Raw genomic sequence first — 12,473 nt, 5'->3', positions numbered from 1 at the left:
TATATAATCCTCTAAACAATTGTCTAAGACTCAATTAAACTGAACCGAGTGAACAACTAATGGATGGTAGAAATTATCACCATGTGGTTATCCACTTAAGCTGATAGAAAAGGCACCTGTGATGTCTGGTTTAAATTAGGTCTTGACGTGTTACTCATATTACAAAACACTCAATCAATTAATCTATATAGCAAATAAACAAAAACATATCTTCTTGAAATGTAAGATGAAAGGTTGCATCAACTACCATAATATGCCCATAATTGATTCCATGAATTAGGAAAGTATTATTCATCACATTTCAATGCTAAGGTTGATGGAAGGGATGTCGTGCTATTTATCAGGTTGAGAATATTATCGGGGGAATAGATTATGGATCTCCAATACTTAGATATGAAGTCAAGAACACACTGATCTAGTTACTTCTCCATTTCCCACAAGTGCACAGCATAAGTCATCATAAAAATGTAGTCGGTGACTCGGTGTTCCCTCACGACTAAGCAATTCTGTTGACCATTTTTCATGGAAGCCCAGAGAAGACCAATTGCTTAGGATGTCACTTCTCTTCTAAGGTGCCATCAGCATACTCTTCACCTGTAGGACCGGATGTTCCATTTGCAATCCGATACATATTAGTGGAATTGGAGTAGGAAGAGTAGGTAGAAATTGGGCTGCCCCGTGAACACCGGTTCTGTGCAGCTTTGCTACTTCTTGTTGACTTGAGGCGAGCCTTTCGACCCTGGAAAACAAATATGACCAACATAGTAATCAACTGGCTTCAAAACACCTAGAAAATGAAAGAAATCATGTCTTGTACAATCAATCATGCTTGGTTCATTCATTCTGTGAACACTTGAACATACTAGAACCATATTGATTAGAATCAGTGTTTTAAAAGGCCTGGAGCCGCATGCCTCATGCACCTCATGCAGAACTTATATAAAAAGACCAAAAAAAAAAAGAAAAAAAATAAAAAATGAATGGAAAGGAAAGGAAAGGAAAAGAAAAGAAATGGAAGGGGAAGAAAAAGAAAGAGAAGAAAAAAAAAAGAGAAAAGGAAAGAAAAGAAAAGGAAAGGGAAGGGAAGGGAAGAAAAGATAAGGAGAAAAAAAGTGGCTTACCCCCCTTTCAACTAATGTTTTTATTCTTCTTAAAAGATTTTTATTAAAAATAAAGGAAAAATGAGATCCCCCCCTTCCCCCTAACCCCTCCTCCTCTTAAGGAGGCTTACACCTCCTTGTGTTCGGGAGGCTTACGCCTCTTGCATCCTGAATTACGCCTCATGCCTCTAGTTAGTGGAACGCCTCGCATCACACCTCCACGTTTTAAAACATTGACCAGAATAGATACGTAACAGAGAGCTCCAGCTTCTTAGAAAAGAATGTTTGTAAATGCTAAGCATTTCATTGTTTTCTTGTGAAACTGTGAACACGTTCTTCATAGGATGGAAACCTCATTTATCGTTCCACACAAGAATATGGCACATCCCATTTGCATAAAAGAGATCCTCAATTACCATTTTGTGCTTATGATGTGTATATGTGGTTTAATCTGGAACATCAAATTTATGTCTTACATCTAGAATCATGTCTGAAGAGATCACAACGGTTAAAGATCCCAGCCATCTTATAAATAGCTGATTTTCTAATTATCAGTAAAGCCACAGAAAGGAAAAGGAAAAAAAAAAACAAAAGAAAAGCTTATTTATTGAATTCACATTGGATCTGATGCAAGTGGTTTTCAACAACTTGATTAGTTTGACGTATTATTGAACAGTCCATCATATTTAACATGGTGATCAATACAACAATATCAGCAAGGAATAAGATATCTAAAAACCAACCTTCCCCATGCACTTCTCCAAATGTGGAGCAAATCTTCCAGCCATGATTGACCGCCCACAGTTCATGCATTCAAATATTTCATTGGCAATAGCAGGGTGAGTTTGTCCAAATATGTCAACCACATGCTTATTGTTTGCTTCACCACTATTACTAGGATCAGATACTGTCACCCTAGCCTGTGCTGACAGCCTGAGTTCTTCCTCCTCTTCTTCCAAATTACGATCAAGGCCTAGTCTAGCTATTCGGTGGCATTCAGATGCAACATCTACAATTATGGAGTCAAGAAGGCCCGCAAAAAAATGAGATGACAACTGCATACACAGACAAGAACAAAAAAAAAAAAAAAAAAACATGAAGATGTGAACTTAGTAATACCATCTTCTGTAAGCTTTAAGACTATGCATCCAGGTGTATCTTACAAAGAGTGAGCAATGGTTCAGGAAGGAACTAAGTAGTTAGTCATATATCAATAAGGCTCAAACTATCCATGTACAAAACATTATAAGAAAGAATGACAAAATAAGTAGATATATGCACATATAGGTCATAATTTCTTTTTTTTTTTTATAAGTATAAGACATAATAATTAAACCGTATACAATTTCACATTTAGATCTACTGAATGAAGAAGAATTTAAACAGGAAAAAAATATTAAATTAAGAATGAAAAGATTGAAAAGATTGAAAAGATTGAAGCAATCCATCCACCCTGTTAGTAGAATCCTCATGAAATGTCACGTGAACTGGAAACCTGCAATGCAATTTCATGGGTTAGCTACAGCTTAGGAGATCTATTCAACCATCCAACTCATTATCATAGGTGTCCAGGAAGTGAAGATGGAGTGAGATCCAGAAAGAGGGGTGGGGAAAACAATCTAAAGAATGGATTCTTATAATATATATGAGTAGAAGTTTCTCTCCTTCCATCTTCTCTTTCTTTATTGTGTTTCAAAAAAGATCTCCTCGGTGTAACTTAGAGAACGGTGGCTCTTCATCTGCATGTTTTCCATGTGTATAGCCAGCCACTGAGCAGAGTTTCACTCCTGACCTATTGTTCTAAACTAGGTATCATCAAACTAAAACCAGGATTTGGGAGGCTATCACCCTAAATTCCCAATTCTCATGCAAAATCTATCCCAAAAAAAAAAGAAAAAAAAAAAAAACATAAAACTCAGAAAAATGTCAGCTTATCTTGAATGAGATTTGTATTCTCAAGTAGAAGAAAGAAAAGTTACCTGAGAATGAGCAGATGCATTATCATCATTTGGTGCTGACATGGGTGTGAAAGTTCAGCTCACAACTCACAAGCCTACCATAAATCATATACCATATATTGCCTACTCATCAGAAGCTTCAGATGGAAACTGCCTTAGTATGTTTGCAGTACAATATTATCACACCTAAACCACAATTCAATCATAGCAAAGAGACCACCAAATTTAATTAAGACCAAGAAACCATAGAAGGAACTTAAGAAAAAAGAATCAATAATTAGAGTGGAAAAACTGGTTTAGTAGGGGTTTCTTTCCCTCTTCTATTTTTTACTGCTTCCTCATTGCTTTACTACTTGTTTTCTACTCATCCTTTCTATTTGTTATCCCTCCCATAAAATAATCACTCCATTCAATTCTAAACAAATCATTCATTATAAAAAGAAGAAATAACCAAGAAACCATAGAAGGAACTTAAGAAAAAAGAATCAATAATTAGAGTGGAAAAACTGGTTTAGTAGGGGTTTCTTTCCCTCTTCTATTTTTTACTGCTTCCCCATTGCTTTACTACTTGTTTTCTACTCATCCTTTCTATTTGTTATCCCTCCCATAAAATAATCACTCCATTCAATTCTAAACAAATCATTCATTATAAAAAGAAGAAATAAAAAGAAACCCAAAATTCATTGATTTAAAAAGGAAGTACTACAATAATATGATCACCAAATGATCTACGACTTTACGCATTCTTTTATGGGTCAAAACCAAAGCCAAAACCTAGTCCATCAAAACCCTATGCCAAATTTCCCAAACCCAATCGCTTAAAACCCAGAAAAACGACATGAATGTTATTCCAGATAAAGAAGGCAAGCCTAACCCACAACCTTTCTGCGTGAAATGCTCTAAACTCTGAAAGGTGAAAATCCACCGACAAATATCAGGCCAAAACCACCCATAAATAACGATAGGTTCAAAACAAACCCACAAAAAAATCTGAATTCATAACAGACCTTCCTACTAGTTCAATATGAATCCACCTAAAAGAACACCAAGAAAAGCAGATCAACTATGAAACAAATAAGCACAGGCATTCAGAAAATCAAAATAAAACCAAAGAATTATGGACTGCATGCTTTGCTATGCTACATAATTTGGGCAACTCAAATCTCTGTTTCAAAAAGTGCTACAACAGGATCCTTCGCAACTCAAGTAATTCAAATCTCATATACCATTCAAAGTCTTAAAACTAGAGGGTGGAGAAAATAGATTCTTACTTGAACGTGCTTTCAACTGCTGTAACGCGTAAAACAGAGACCAGAGCCCCAGAGAACATTAACAATTAACCAACTGGGAACATATCGATCAGAGAGTTCGTGAGCGAGTGGATCCACGGTTAGCGGAGAGAGAGAGAGAGAGAGAGAGAGAGAGAGAGAGAGAGAGAGAGAGAGAATACGCTATATTGGGTTTGGGCTTGGGCTAGGCCCATTTAGATTTAGATTCGAACAAAAAAAAGCCTAGCCCAATCTTTCGGTCCATGTCAGAAGCCAAACCATTTGGGGAATACTTGGGGTGTTCTCCAACCTGCAGATGGATTTGGATCCAATGTGTAAATGAAAATAAAAGGTAATAAAAATTAAAAAAAAAATGAGCTAGTCTACATCTAAGGCTCAAAACAACTAGAAGAATTTCAACTATATAAGGCATGGTTTTCAAAATCGGATCAGACGGGATGGGCAGACCAAAATCGGACCGGACCGGATGGCAAGAATGAGAAGAAATCTAACATTGAAAAGCATGGAGATTTTGGTAATATTATGTTGCTATACTGAGTGATGCATAGAACAGAGCAAGATCCTTCTATTGTTTGTTAGATCCGCCTTAGACCAAACAACCATCAATGAGAGAAACAAGGTAAGTCAAAGCCACATGCCACTAGCCAGTAAAAGACCTATGGAATTGTTGCTGGTATAGGTGTTTTATATGGTTGGTTTTTTTGTTGCATAAAGAAAGTCATTGGTTAAAAAACAAAAGTAGAACATCAAGGGGTGTACATTGCAACAATGATGGGACCCATGGGTCCCCCATATATTCAGAGAAGATCCTGTTTCAATCCCTTTAAGCTATGTTTGGTTTGAAGGAAAAAGTAGGGAAAGGAAAGAAAAGTAAGGAAAAGCTTCACAAATCTTATATACGCTTCCCTACCTTTTCCTTCAAACCAAACATAGCCTTACAGAACCCCATCAAAAAAACATATCAAATGTTGCAGATACACTTCCATAGCCAACAATCATTACTCTTGGGAATAGCACCCCAAAAGGATTCATGAGAGAACTGTTTGGATTTCAAAATAGACACTCAAAATGAGTTTTTGCTAGTCAAGAGATGCCAGCCCACCTTTGCTAAAAGTGCATCATTGAACAAAGTATAGCACGTCCAAGAAGAGAGCCACTCTTTGATACATTGAATGACATTGTTAACTACTAGTTGTTGTCTTGGATTTAACAATGAAAAGGGTGCCCCCAAATATTTTTCATGCTAAGGTAACAATTTAACCTTCATAAATTTGAGTATGATGGTGCACATTGCTACTAACATAGATGCATGATTTGTGAAATCTAACTAATTGTTGCCTGAGTTAGCACCAAATAACTCAAGAGTGTTTTTCACAGTAGCCAATTCATTGATTGAAGCCTTCCCAAATATTACAAGATCATCTATAAACATAATGTGAGAAGTATTAAGGCAACCCCTTGCAATTTTAATGCCAGATAATTTACCATCTGTTACTAACTTATTTGGTAGCAAAGAGAGGACATTCATACAAAGAATGGATAAATACGGAGATAGGGGATCGCCTTGTCTTAAACCCCTACTAGGTAAGAAGGTATCAGTATTATCCCGATTCACAAGAATAGTAAACATAAGAGAACTAACACACTTCATTACAAGGGTGGTCCATTACCCATTAAAACCCAAAGAAAGAATATTTTTTTAAGGAAACACCACTCCATCTTGTTATATGCTTTTCTCCACATCCATTTTAAGAGTAAAGAAGTCTTTGGGTCTCTTTTTTTTTTATAAAACCAAAAAGCTCATGGGCTAACCCTACATTATCAAGAAACTGTCTACTTGGGACAAATGCAGCTTGCCATGGGGAGATGATTTTTTGTAAAAGAGGCTCTAGTCTATTAGCAAATATTTTGTAAACCACATTGCAAAGACTAATGGGCCTAAAATGAGTGGCAAATTGTGAATGAACTACTTTAGGTATTAAAACAATATTGGTTTTGCATATATCGACATTGATATTTTCACCCACAAAAAGTCACTGTATCCATGTGGTAATATCATCACAAATAATTGGCCAAATATGTGCTGCTAAAAAACAACTGACATACCATCCAGCTCAAGGCTTTATATGGGCTCAACAGTCCAACTATTTCACAATAGCTTGCAAAGTGCATTGTTGTCATCCATCGTGGCTGCTAGGTTAATTAAGTGAAATAACTCCTCTAAAACAACATGACTTGAACATTGAAACAAATCTTTTCAATACTCTACAAACATAGATTGAATCTCATTAACATCCATTGTCCATGAACCATCTTCTTTCCTTAGTCCATCAATGGCTTTTCTGTGGTAGTGTTGAATAGTAGATAGATGGAAAAATCTATTGGATGACCCTCACATAGCCATACCTCTCCCTTGATCTCTACAACCAAAATAACTCTTAATGTGCCTATATCTCCTTCAATTTTAAGTGAAGAGTTTTCTCTTGTAAGTAATCAATCTTTGTGAGAAATTGTTGCATCTGTTGGAAAATGTTCTCATAGACCTCCCTATTCCATTTTCTAAGTTGTCTTCATACATTCTCAACCTTTAAACCTACCCTTCCCTCTACCTCCTCCCAAAATCCATACATCTCGTACCAGAGTTTTACACCCACTATGGCATAGCCACATAGCCTCAAAGTTGGAGTGGGACCAACATGGTCTAATATCACCATGAGTATCTAGTAATAATGGACAATAATCCAATTCAATGGCTGGAAGATGTTGTAACGAGGAAGTGAGGAAGTAATTCATGCCAATGAGTAGTGACCAAGGCATAGTCTTGCCTTTCCCTTACATTAGCTCCACCAACTCTACCATATATTGGACCAAGTGTATGGATTACCAACAAAACCAATATCAATAAGTCCACAATTCTAAGCAAGTTGCTTCATGGATCAAAGTGGGGTTGTTTTTGGGACAAACCCTGAAGCCCTTTTAGAAACACCAATAGGACTTAGTGGCACTATAGGCCCATCTAAATCCATACCAACATAATGCACTGCTTTTCTTTTCTTTGAAGACTTTTTCAAATGGGCCAGACTAGAAGGCTATGTATAAACATATGTTGAGCCCTTGTTATTGTTAGAACTAGCATCCATTCCCCCACACCGCATAGATTTAGTTACACAAGTTATGATGGACCCAGTTTGACTTGGACCACTATCTAGTTCCCATCACACTAACACCAAGTTTGCTACCTAAACTTCAAACTCTGCATCTCGAGAAACCTAGAAAGATCAAGGACTAGGTTTATTAGCATCAACATGAAGCTATGACCCAAGAGGATACCTTGAATCACCACCCTCATCCACACTACTTGTATTATCGCTTTGAAATTTCACAACACAAATCTTCTCATCATGACCAGTGTGGCCACAAAAGTAGCAAAGGATGGGCAGCCTTTTGTACTTCAAATTAACCCACATAGCACTTTGATCCCGTCTATTCATAGGCACCCTTTGCACCAATGGATTGGTAAGATCAATCTCAACCCATACAAGGAGATGATTCATCTAACACTTCTGAAGTTCTAATGATATATTATTAGATTTTAGAGAAGGCTTGAAAGAATGCATTGATTAACTATGAAGATTATATGAAATTTATAGACTGAGAATTCTATCTCAATTGAAACTCTACTTAATCTTTAATTTCTCTCTTATATTTATCTTAACATAACAACCCAAAATTATCTCAATTCCCTTACACACCCCCTCAAACACACGGGGATCAAAGATCTACATGCGTTTAATGATGATGATGCCTCCTCAATCACATTGACCTATCTTCAAAACTTTCTTTTAGACCCCAAAATTTACTCCTCGTGGAGGGGTGGCCATCGAAATTTTATTAATTGAGAAGAAAAAAGCCTATGAGGGGGGATGTAAATACCTTATCCCTCTGAAAAGCTATATACAAAATAGGCCCAACTCATAAAACCTACAAAATTAACCTGTCCTGGACCTGTACTCATTAGAATACTAAGAAAAACAAATATAAAGGAAGACAAATATTATCAACATTCAAGATAGGAGGAATGTGATTGAGTAAATTATTCATTGTATCAAAAAAGGATGCACGTAAGGAGTGACATGCAAAATTTTGCAAAGCATCAGTAGGTTGATTACCTTCTATGTAATTATGAAAGAATCCAACATCTGTATAGTGTAAAAAGTCGGAAATGTTGATTTGCCAGTACCAAAGATAATGAGGAGGTTCCAATTCACCTTTTAAGATCCTGATGAGGGATTGAGAATTTGAATAGGTGTGAAGCTTTGTTATATTCAAAGAGCGAGCCAAGGCAAGACCATGTTTATGAGTCACTGCCTCAGCTTACAGATTGCTCATCTCACCAAAGAAGGCAGAAAAGCTAGCAACAAATTTACCACTATCATCTTTGATGACACTGTCTCCTCCACTAAAACTCGGATTTCCATGGGAAGCTCCACCCACATTCAGCTTAAAATAGTCACAAGAATGATGCAAAAAATAGACAAGGTGAGACTTCCTAGATCTGATGTCCCAAATTTGAATACCTAAGCAATTCAAGAACATATGTTGAGCATTAGTATTATTTTTTTTTTCAAAATCTTTCGGGCTTGGAATCTCACTTAACCATTGTTGAACTCTACCTATAACAAATTGCGAGCAAACAAATTTTGAATCCCATCTCTGTCTATTTTGTTCTTTTTAGCTTTTCTAAACAATGAGAAGATGGTAGATAGCAAGAACAAAAAAGTAATGATTCTTACCACCTTATTTGGAACTTGGTATTGATAGTGTCATAATAAAAAAATTTTTTACTCAAAATAGCAAAAAATGATTCCAAACCTTTCTAGCAAGGGTACCACAAACAAACAAGTGATAAATGGACTCCATAAGTGGATACTTATAACAACTACATTTGGAGCAAAAAACAATTCCAATCCTTTGAATTTTGGTATCCACTAGAACCCTTCTCAATAATTTCCAATCAAAAATGCTTATTTTTGTAGGAAAGGTGTTCCACCATAATTTTTTGAAAATCGGAATGGAATTTCCCAAATGCCTCACAACTTCCCAAGCTGATTTCATGGTAAAGTAGCTAACTGCAATAGGGAGTCATACCAGTTTATCCTCTCTATTTGACAACCAAATCCCAGAGGCAGTAATCTCATTAACCGCTTCAATAGGGAGCAGATCCAAGACTTCAAACAAGTCCCAAGTACCACCCGTAGATAAAACTTCCTTTAGTTTTAGATATGGGTTAATGTGAGCATCATCATCAATCTGACTAATCAAGGGACCCACTTCTAACCAATTATCAAACCAGAAAAGTACCCCACCTATACCAATTTTCCATTTGGACAATTCTAATAAAGAATTTAACATCTGAATACTAGCAACCAAAGACAAGCTACTTTGCATCGAAATTGAAGCGGAAAGGACGACACCACTACCCATAAATTTATCTCTGAAGAACCTAGCCCATAAACACTGACCTGAAATGCACCTCATAAGCCTTTAAACCTAAAGGCTTTCGAGAGATCCTTCAAACCCCAAATGTTAAGACCTCCCTCTACAATGGGACCAAAAATATCCTTCCAACTCACTTAGTGATGATTACCTTCTTGATTAGGTCCGAACCATAAAAAAATTAGCTGAAATGGATTCAATCCGGTGGATCACCCCTTTTGGAACCTTCATAGCTGATAAAATATGAAAAGGAATATTGGAAAGGATGTGTCATATTAGAATAGGTTTTCCCCCACTTGAAAGAATTTTGCTCTTCCAACCAATGATCATAGAGTTTAATTTATCGATAATTCCAATGAAGTCATGAATTTTCACTCTACCCTTATTGGGGCTCCTCTGCTTCATACTCTCTAATCACCTTTATAACTACTTGGAGAAACTTCTTGTTTCCCCTAGTGAAGATGATGGCATCATCAACATATAGCAAGTGAGTAATAAGAGGGCAGCCTCTTCTGCTAGAATAAAAGTCACACTCCATCATCCTCAAATTTCTATTGAACACCTCTTCAGTAAGAATAAACAAATAAGGAGCTAGAGGGTCACCCTATCGGAGACCATGAATAAATTGAAAAAAAAAAACTACAAATAATCCCATTCACAAGAGCAGAAAACCAACAGTTGGTCATCATCTTTTTAATTAAGGAAATCCAGTTAGAATCAAAGCCACATTTAAGAAGCACATTCTTAATGAAATTCCATTCCATACGATCATAGGCCCTATCCATGTCCAAATTTAGAATAACATTACCTCCTGAGACTTTTTTATCAATATCAAGTGCTAGTTCCTGAACCAAAGCTATGTTATTCATAATGCTTCTTCCTTGAATAAAGGCACCTTGTTCCTTTGAAACCAATAAAGGGAGAAAGCTAGCCATACATCTAAACACATTTCTGCAATAATTTTATAATAGAAATTACCCAGACTAATCGACTGAAAGTCAAAGAACCTTTCGAAAGAGTTACATTTCGAAATTAAGGTAATAAAAAAGGCAATGAAGCTTATGGGAAGATTACCCCACTGAAAGAAGTGATGAACTACATTGCAACATCAACCTTAATGGTATCCCAACAACTACAATAAAAGTGACCTATAAAACCATATGGGCTAGGAGCACTATCTTTATCCATTCGCCAAACAATGTTGTGAATCTCTTGATCATTGGGTATTCTGAGAAGGTGAGCATTCATTTCTATGTCAACCAAGAAAAGAATACAATCCAGAATTCCATCATTAAATGAAGTGGGTTTGGGAAGATAAAACTTGTTTGAAGTAATTAACTACTTCAGACTTGATCTAATATGGATCCCCTAACCAATCTCCATTCTCTGTTGGAATTCTCTTAAAAAAACACTGAGATCTTTTGACATCCACAAATAGATGGAAAAAAATGTTTCTATCACCATCGGTAAGCCACTTCACTCTTGATTTTTGTCTCCAAAAAATTTCCTTGCGCCTATAGAATTCACACAAAATTTCCTTACAATTCTGTAAGTTTTGATGAGAGTTTGGAGAATTTTCTTGGATGTGACGAGCTTAAACTTAGAGAATAAGATCTTCAGCTTGCTTTACATTCTGGTGGACATTTCCAAAGATATTAGCATTCCAATTTTTCAAATCTGATCTAAGCCTCTAGAGTTTCAAAAATAAGAACCAAAGAGGAGAAGCAACAATTGGCTGATCCCAAGAATTTGTAATAAAACTGATAAATCTCTCATGCCGAGTCCACATCTGTTGAAATCTGAAAGGCCTAACCCCTTGTAAATTATTCTTAATAAAAGAGAAAATAAGAGGAGCATGATCAGAGCAAGTCATATTTAAATGCCGAGTCCACTTCACTCTTGATTTTTGTTTCCAAAAAATTTCCTTGCGCCTATAGAATTCACACAAAATTTCCTTACAATTCTGTAAGTTTTGATGAGAGTTTGGAGAATTTTCTTGGATGTGACGAGCTTAAACTTGGAGAATAAGATCTTCAGCTTGCTTTACATTCTGGTGGACATTTCCAAAGATATTAGCATTCCAATTTTTCAAATCTGATCTAAGCCTCTAGAGTTTCAAAAATAAGAACCAAAGAGGAGAAGCAACAATTGGCTGATCCCAAGAATTTTTAATAAAACTGATAAATCTCTCATGCCGAGTCCACATCTGTTGAAATCTGAAAGGCCTAACCCCTTGTAAATTATTCTTAATAAAAGAGAAAATAAGAGGAGCATGATCAGAGCAAGTCATATTTAAATGCCGAGTCCACTTCACTCTTGATTTTTGTCTCCAAAAAATTTCCTTGCGCCTATAGAATTCACACAAAATTTCCTTACAATTCTGTAAGTTTTGATGAGTTTGGAGAATTTTCTTGGATGTGACGAGCTTAAACTTGGAGAATAAGATCTTCAGCTTGCTTTACATTCTGGTGGACATTTCCAAAGATATTAGCATTCCAATTTTTCAAATCTGATCTAAGCCTCTAGAGTTTCAAAAATAAGAACCAAAGAGGAGAAGCAACAATTGGCTGATCCCAAGAATTTTTAATAAAACTGATAAATCTCTCATGCCGAGTCCACATCTGTTGAAA

The 12,473-nt window shown here is 36.2% G+C and overlaps 1 protein-coding gene across 6 annotated transcripts; it reads right to left on the bottom strand.

The window, feature by feature from the left end:
* Nucleotides 1-234: 234 nt before the first annotated feature.
* LOC148871511 (SAGA-associated factor 11-like) lies at nt 235-4,513 on the bottom strand. 6 transcript variants are annotated; one of them, XM_088968919.1, is made up of 5 exons: nt 4,330-4,483; nt 3,080-3,244; nt 2,553-2,595; nt 1,844-2,155; nt 235-739 (listed from the first exon to the last, which is right to left on the bottom strand). In XM_088968919.1, the coding sequence occupies exons 2-5, from the start codon at nt 3,106-3,108 to the stop codon at nt 557-559; spliced, it is 567 nt and encodes a 188-aa protein (XP_088825045.1). In that variant the 5' UTR covers nt 3,109-3,244; nt 4,330-4,483; the 3' UTR covers nt 235-556. The 6 variants fall into 6 exon arrangements, with proteins under 6 accessions (XP_088825045.1, XP_088825046.1, XP_088825047.1 ...); XM_088968920.1 differs by having other exon boundaries at nt 3,080-3,153; nt 4,330-4,471; XM_088968921.1 differs by having other exon boundaries at nt 3,080-3,195; nt 4,330-4,465.
* Between the last annotated feature and the right edge of the window lie 7,960 nt (nt 4,514-12,473).

Source organism: Nelumbo lutea, chromosome 2 (assembly GCF_056320005.1).
Source record: "Nelumbo lutea isolate HS-2025 chromosome 2, American lotus-T2T, whole genome shotgun sequence".
Classification (NCBI taxonomy): Eukaryota; Viridiplantae; Streptophyta; class Magnoliopsida; order Proteales; family Nelumbonaceae; genus Nelumbo; species Nelumbo lutea.
The sequence above is the reverse complement of the archived record's forward strand: the minus strand, read 5'-3'. Positions and strand labels throughout refer to the sequence as shown.

What these genes read in the sequence shown, in the direction of transcription:
- LOC148871511 (XM_088968919.1), bottom strand. Translation starts at nt 3,108, where the DNA reads ATGATGATAATGCATCTGCTCATTCTCAG. An exon ending in ATGCATCTGCTCATTCTCAG is followed by an intron (nt 2,596 to 3,079) that starts GTAACTTTTCTT and finishes ATTGCATTGCAG; the next exon opens with GTTTCCAGTTCACGTGACAT. An exon ending in ATGAGGATTCTACTAACAGG is followed by an intron (nt 2,156 to 2,552) that starts GTGGATGGATTG and finishes CTGTGTATGCAG; the next exon opens with TTGTCATCTCATTTTTTTGC.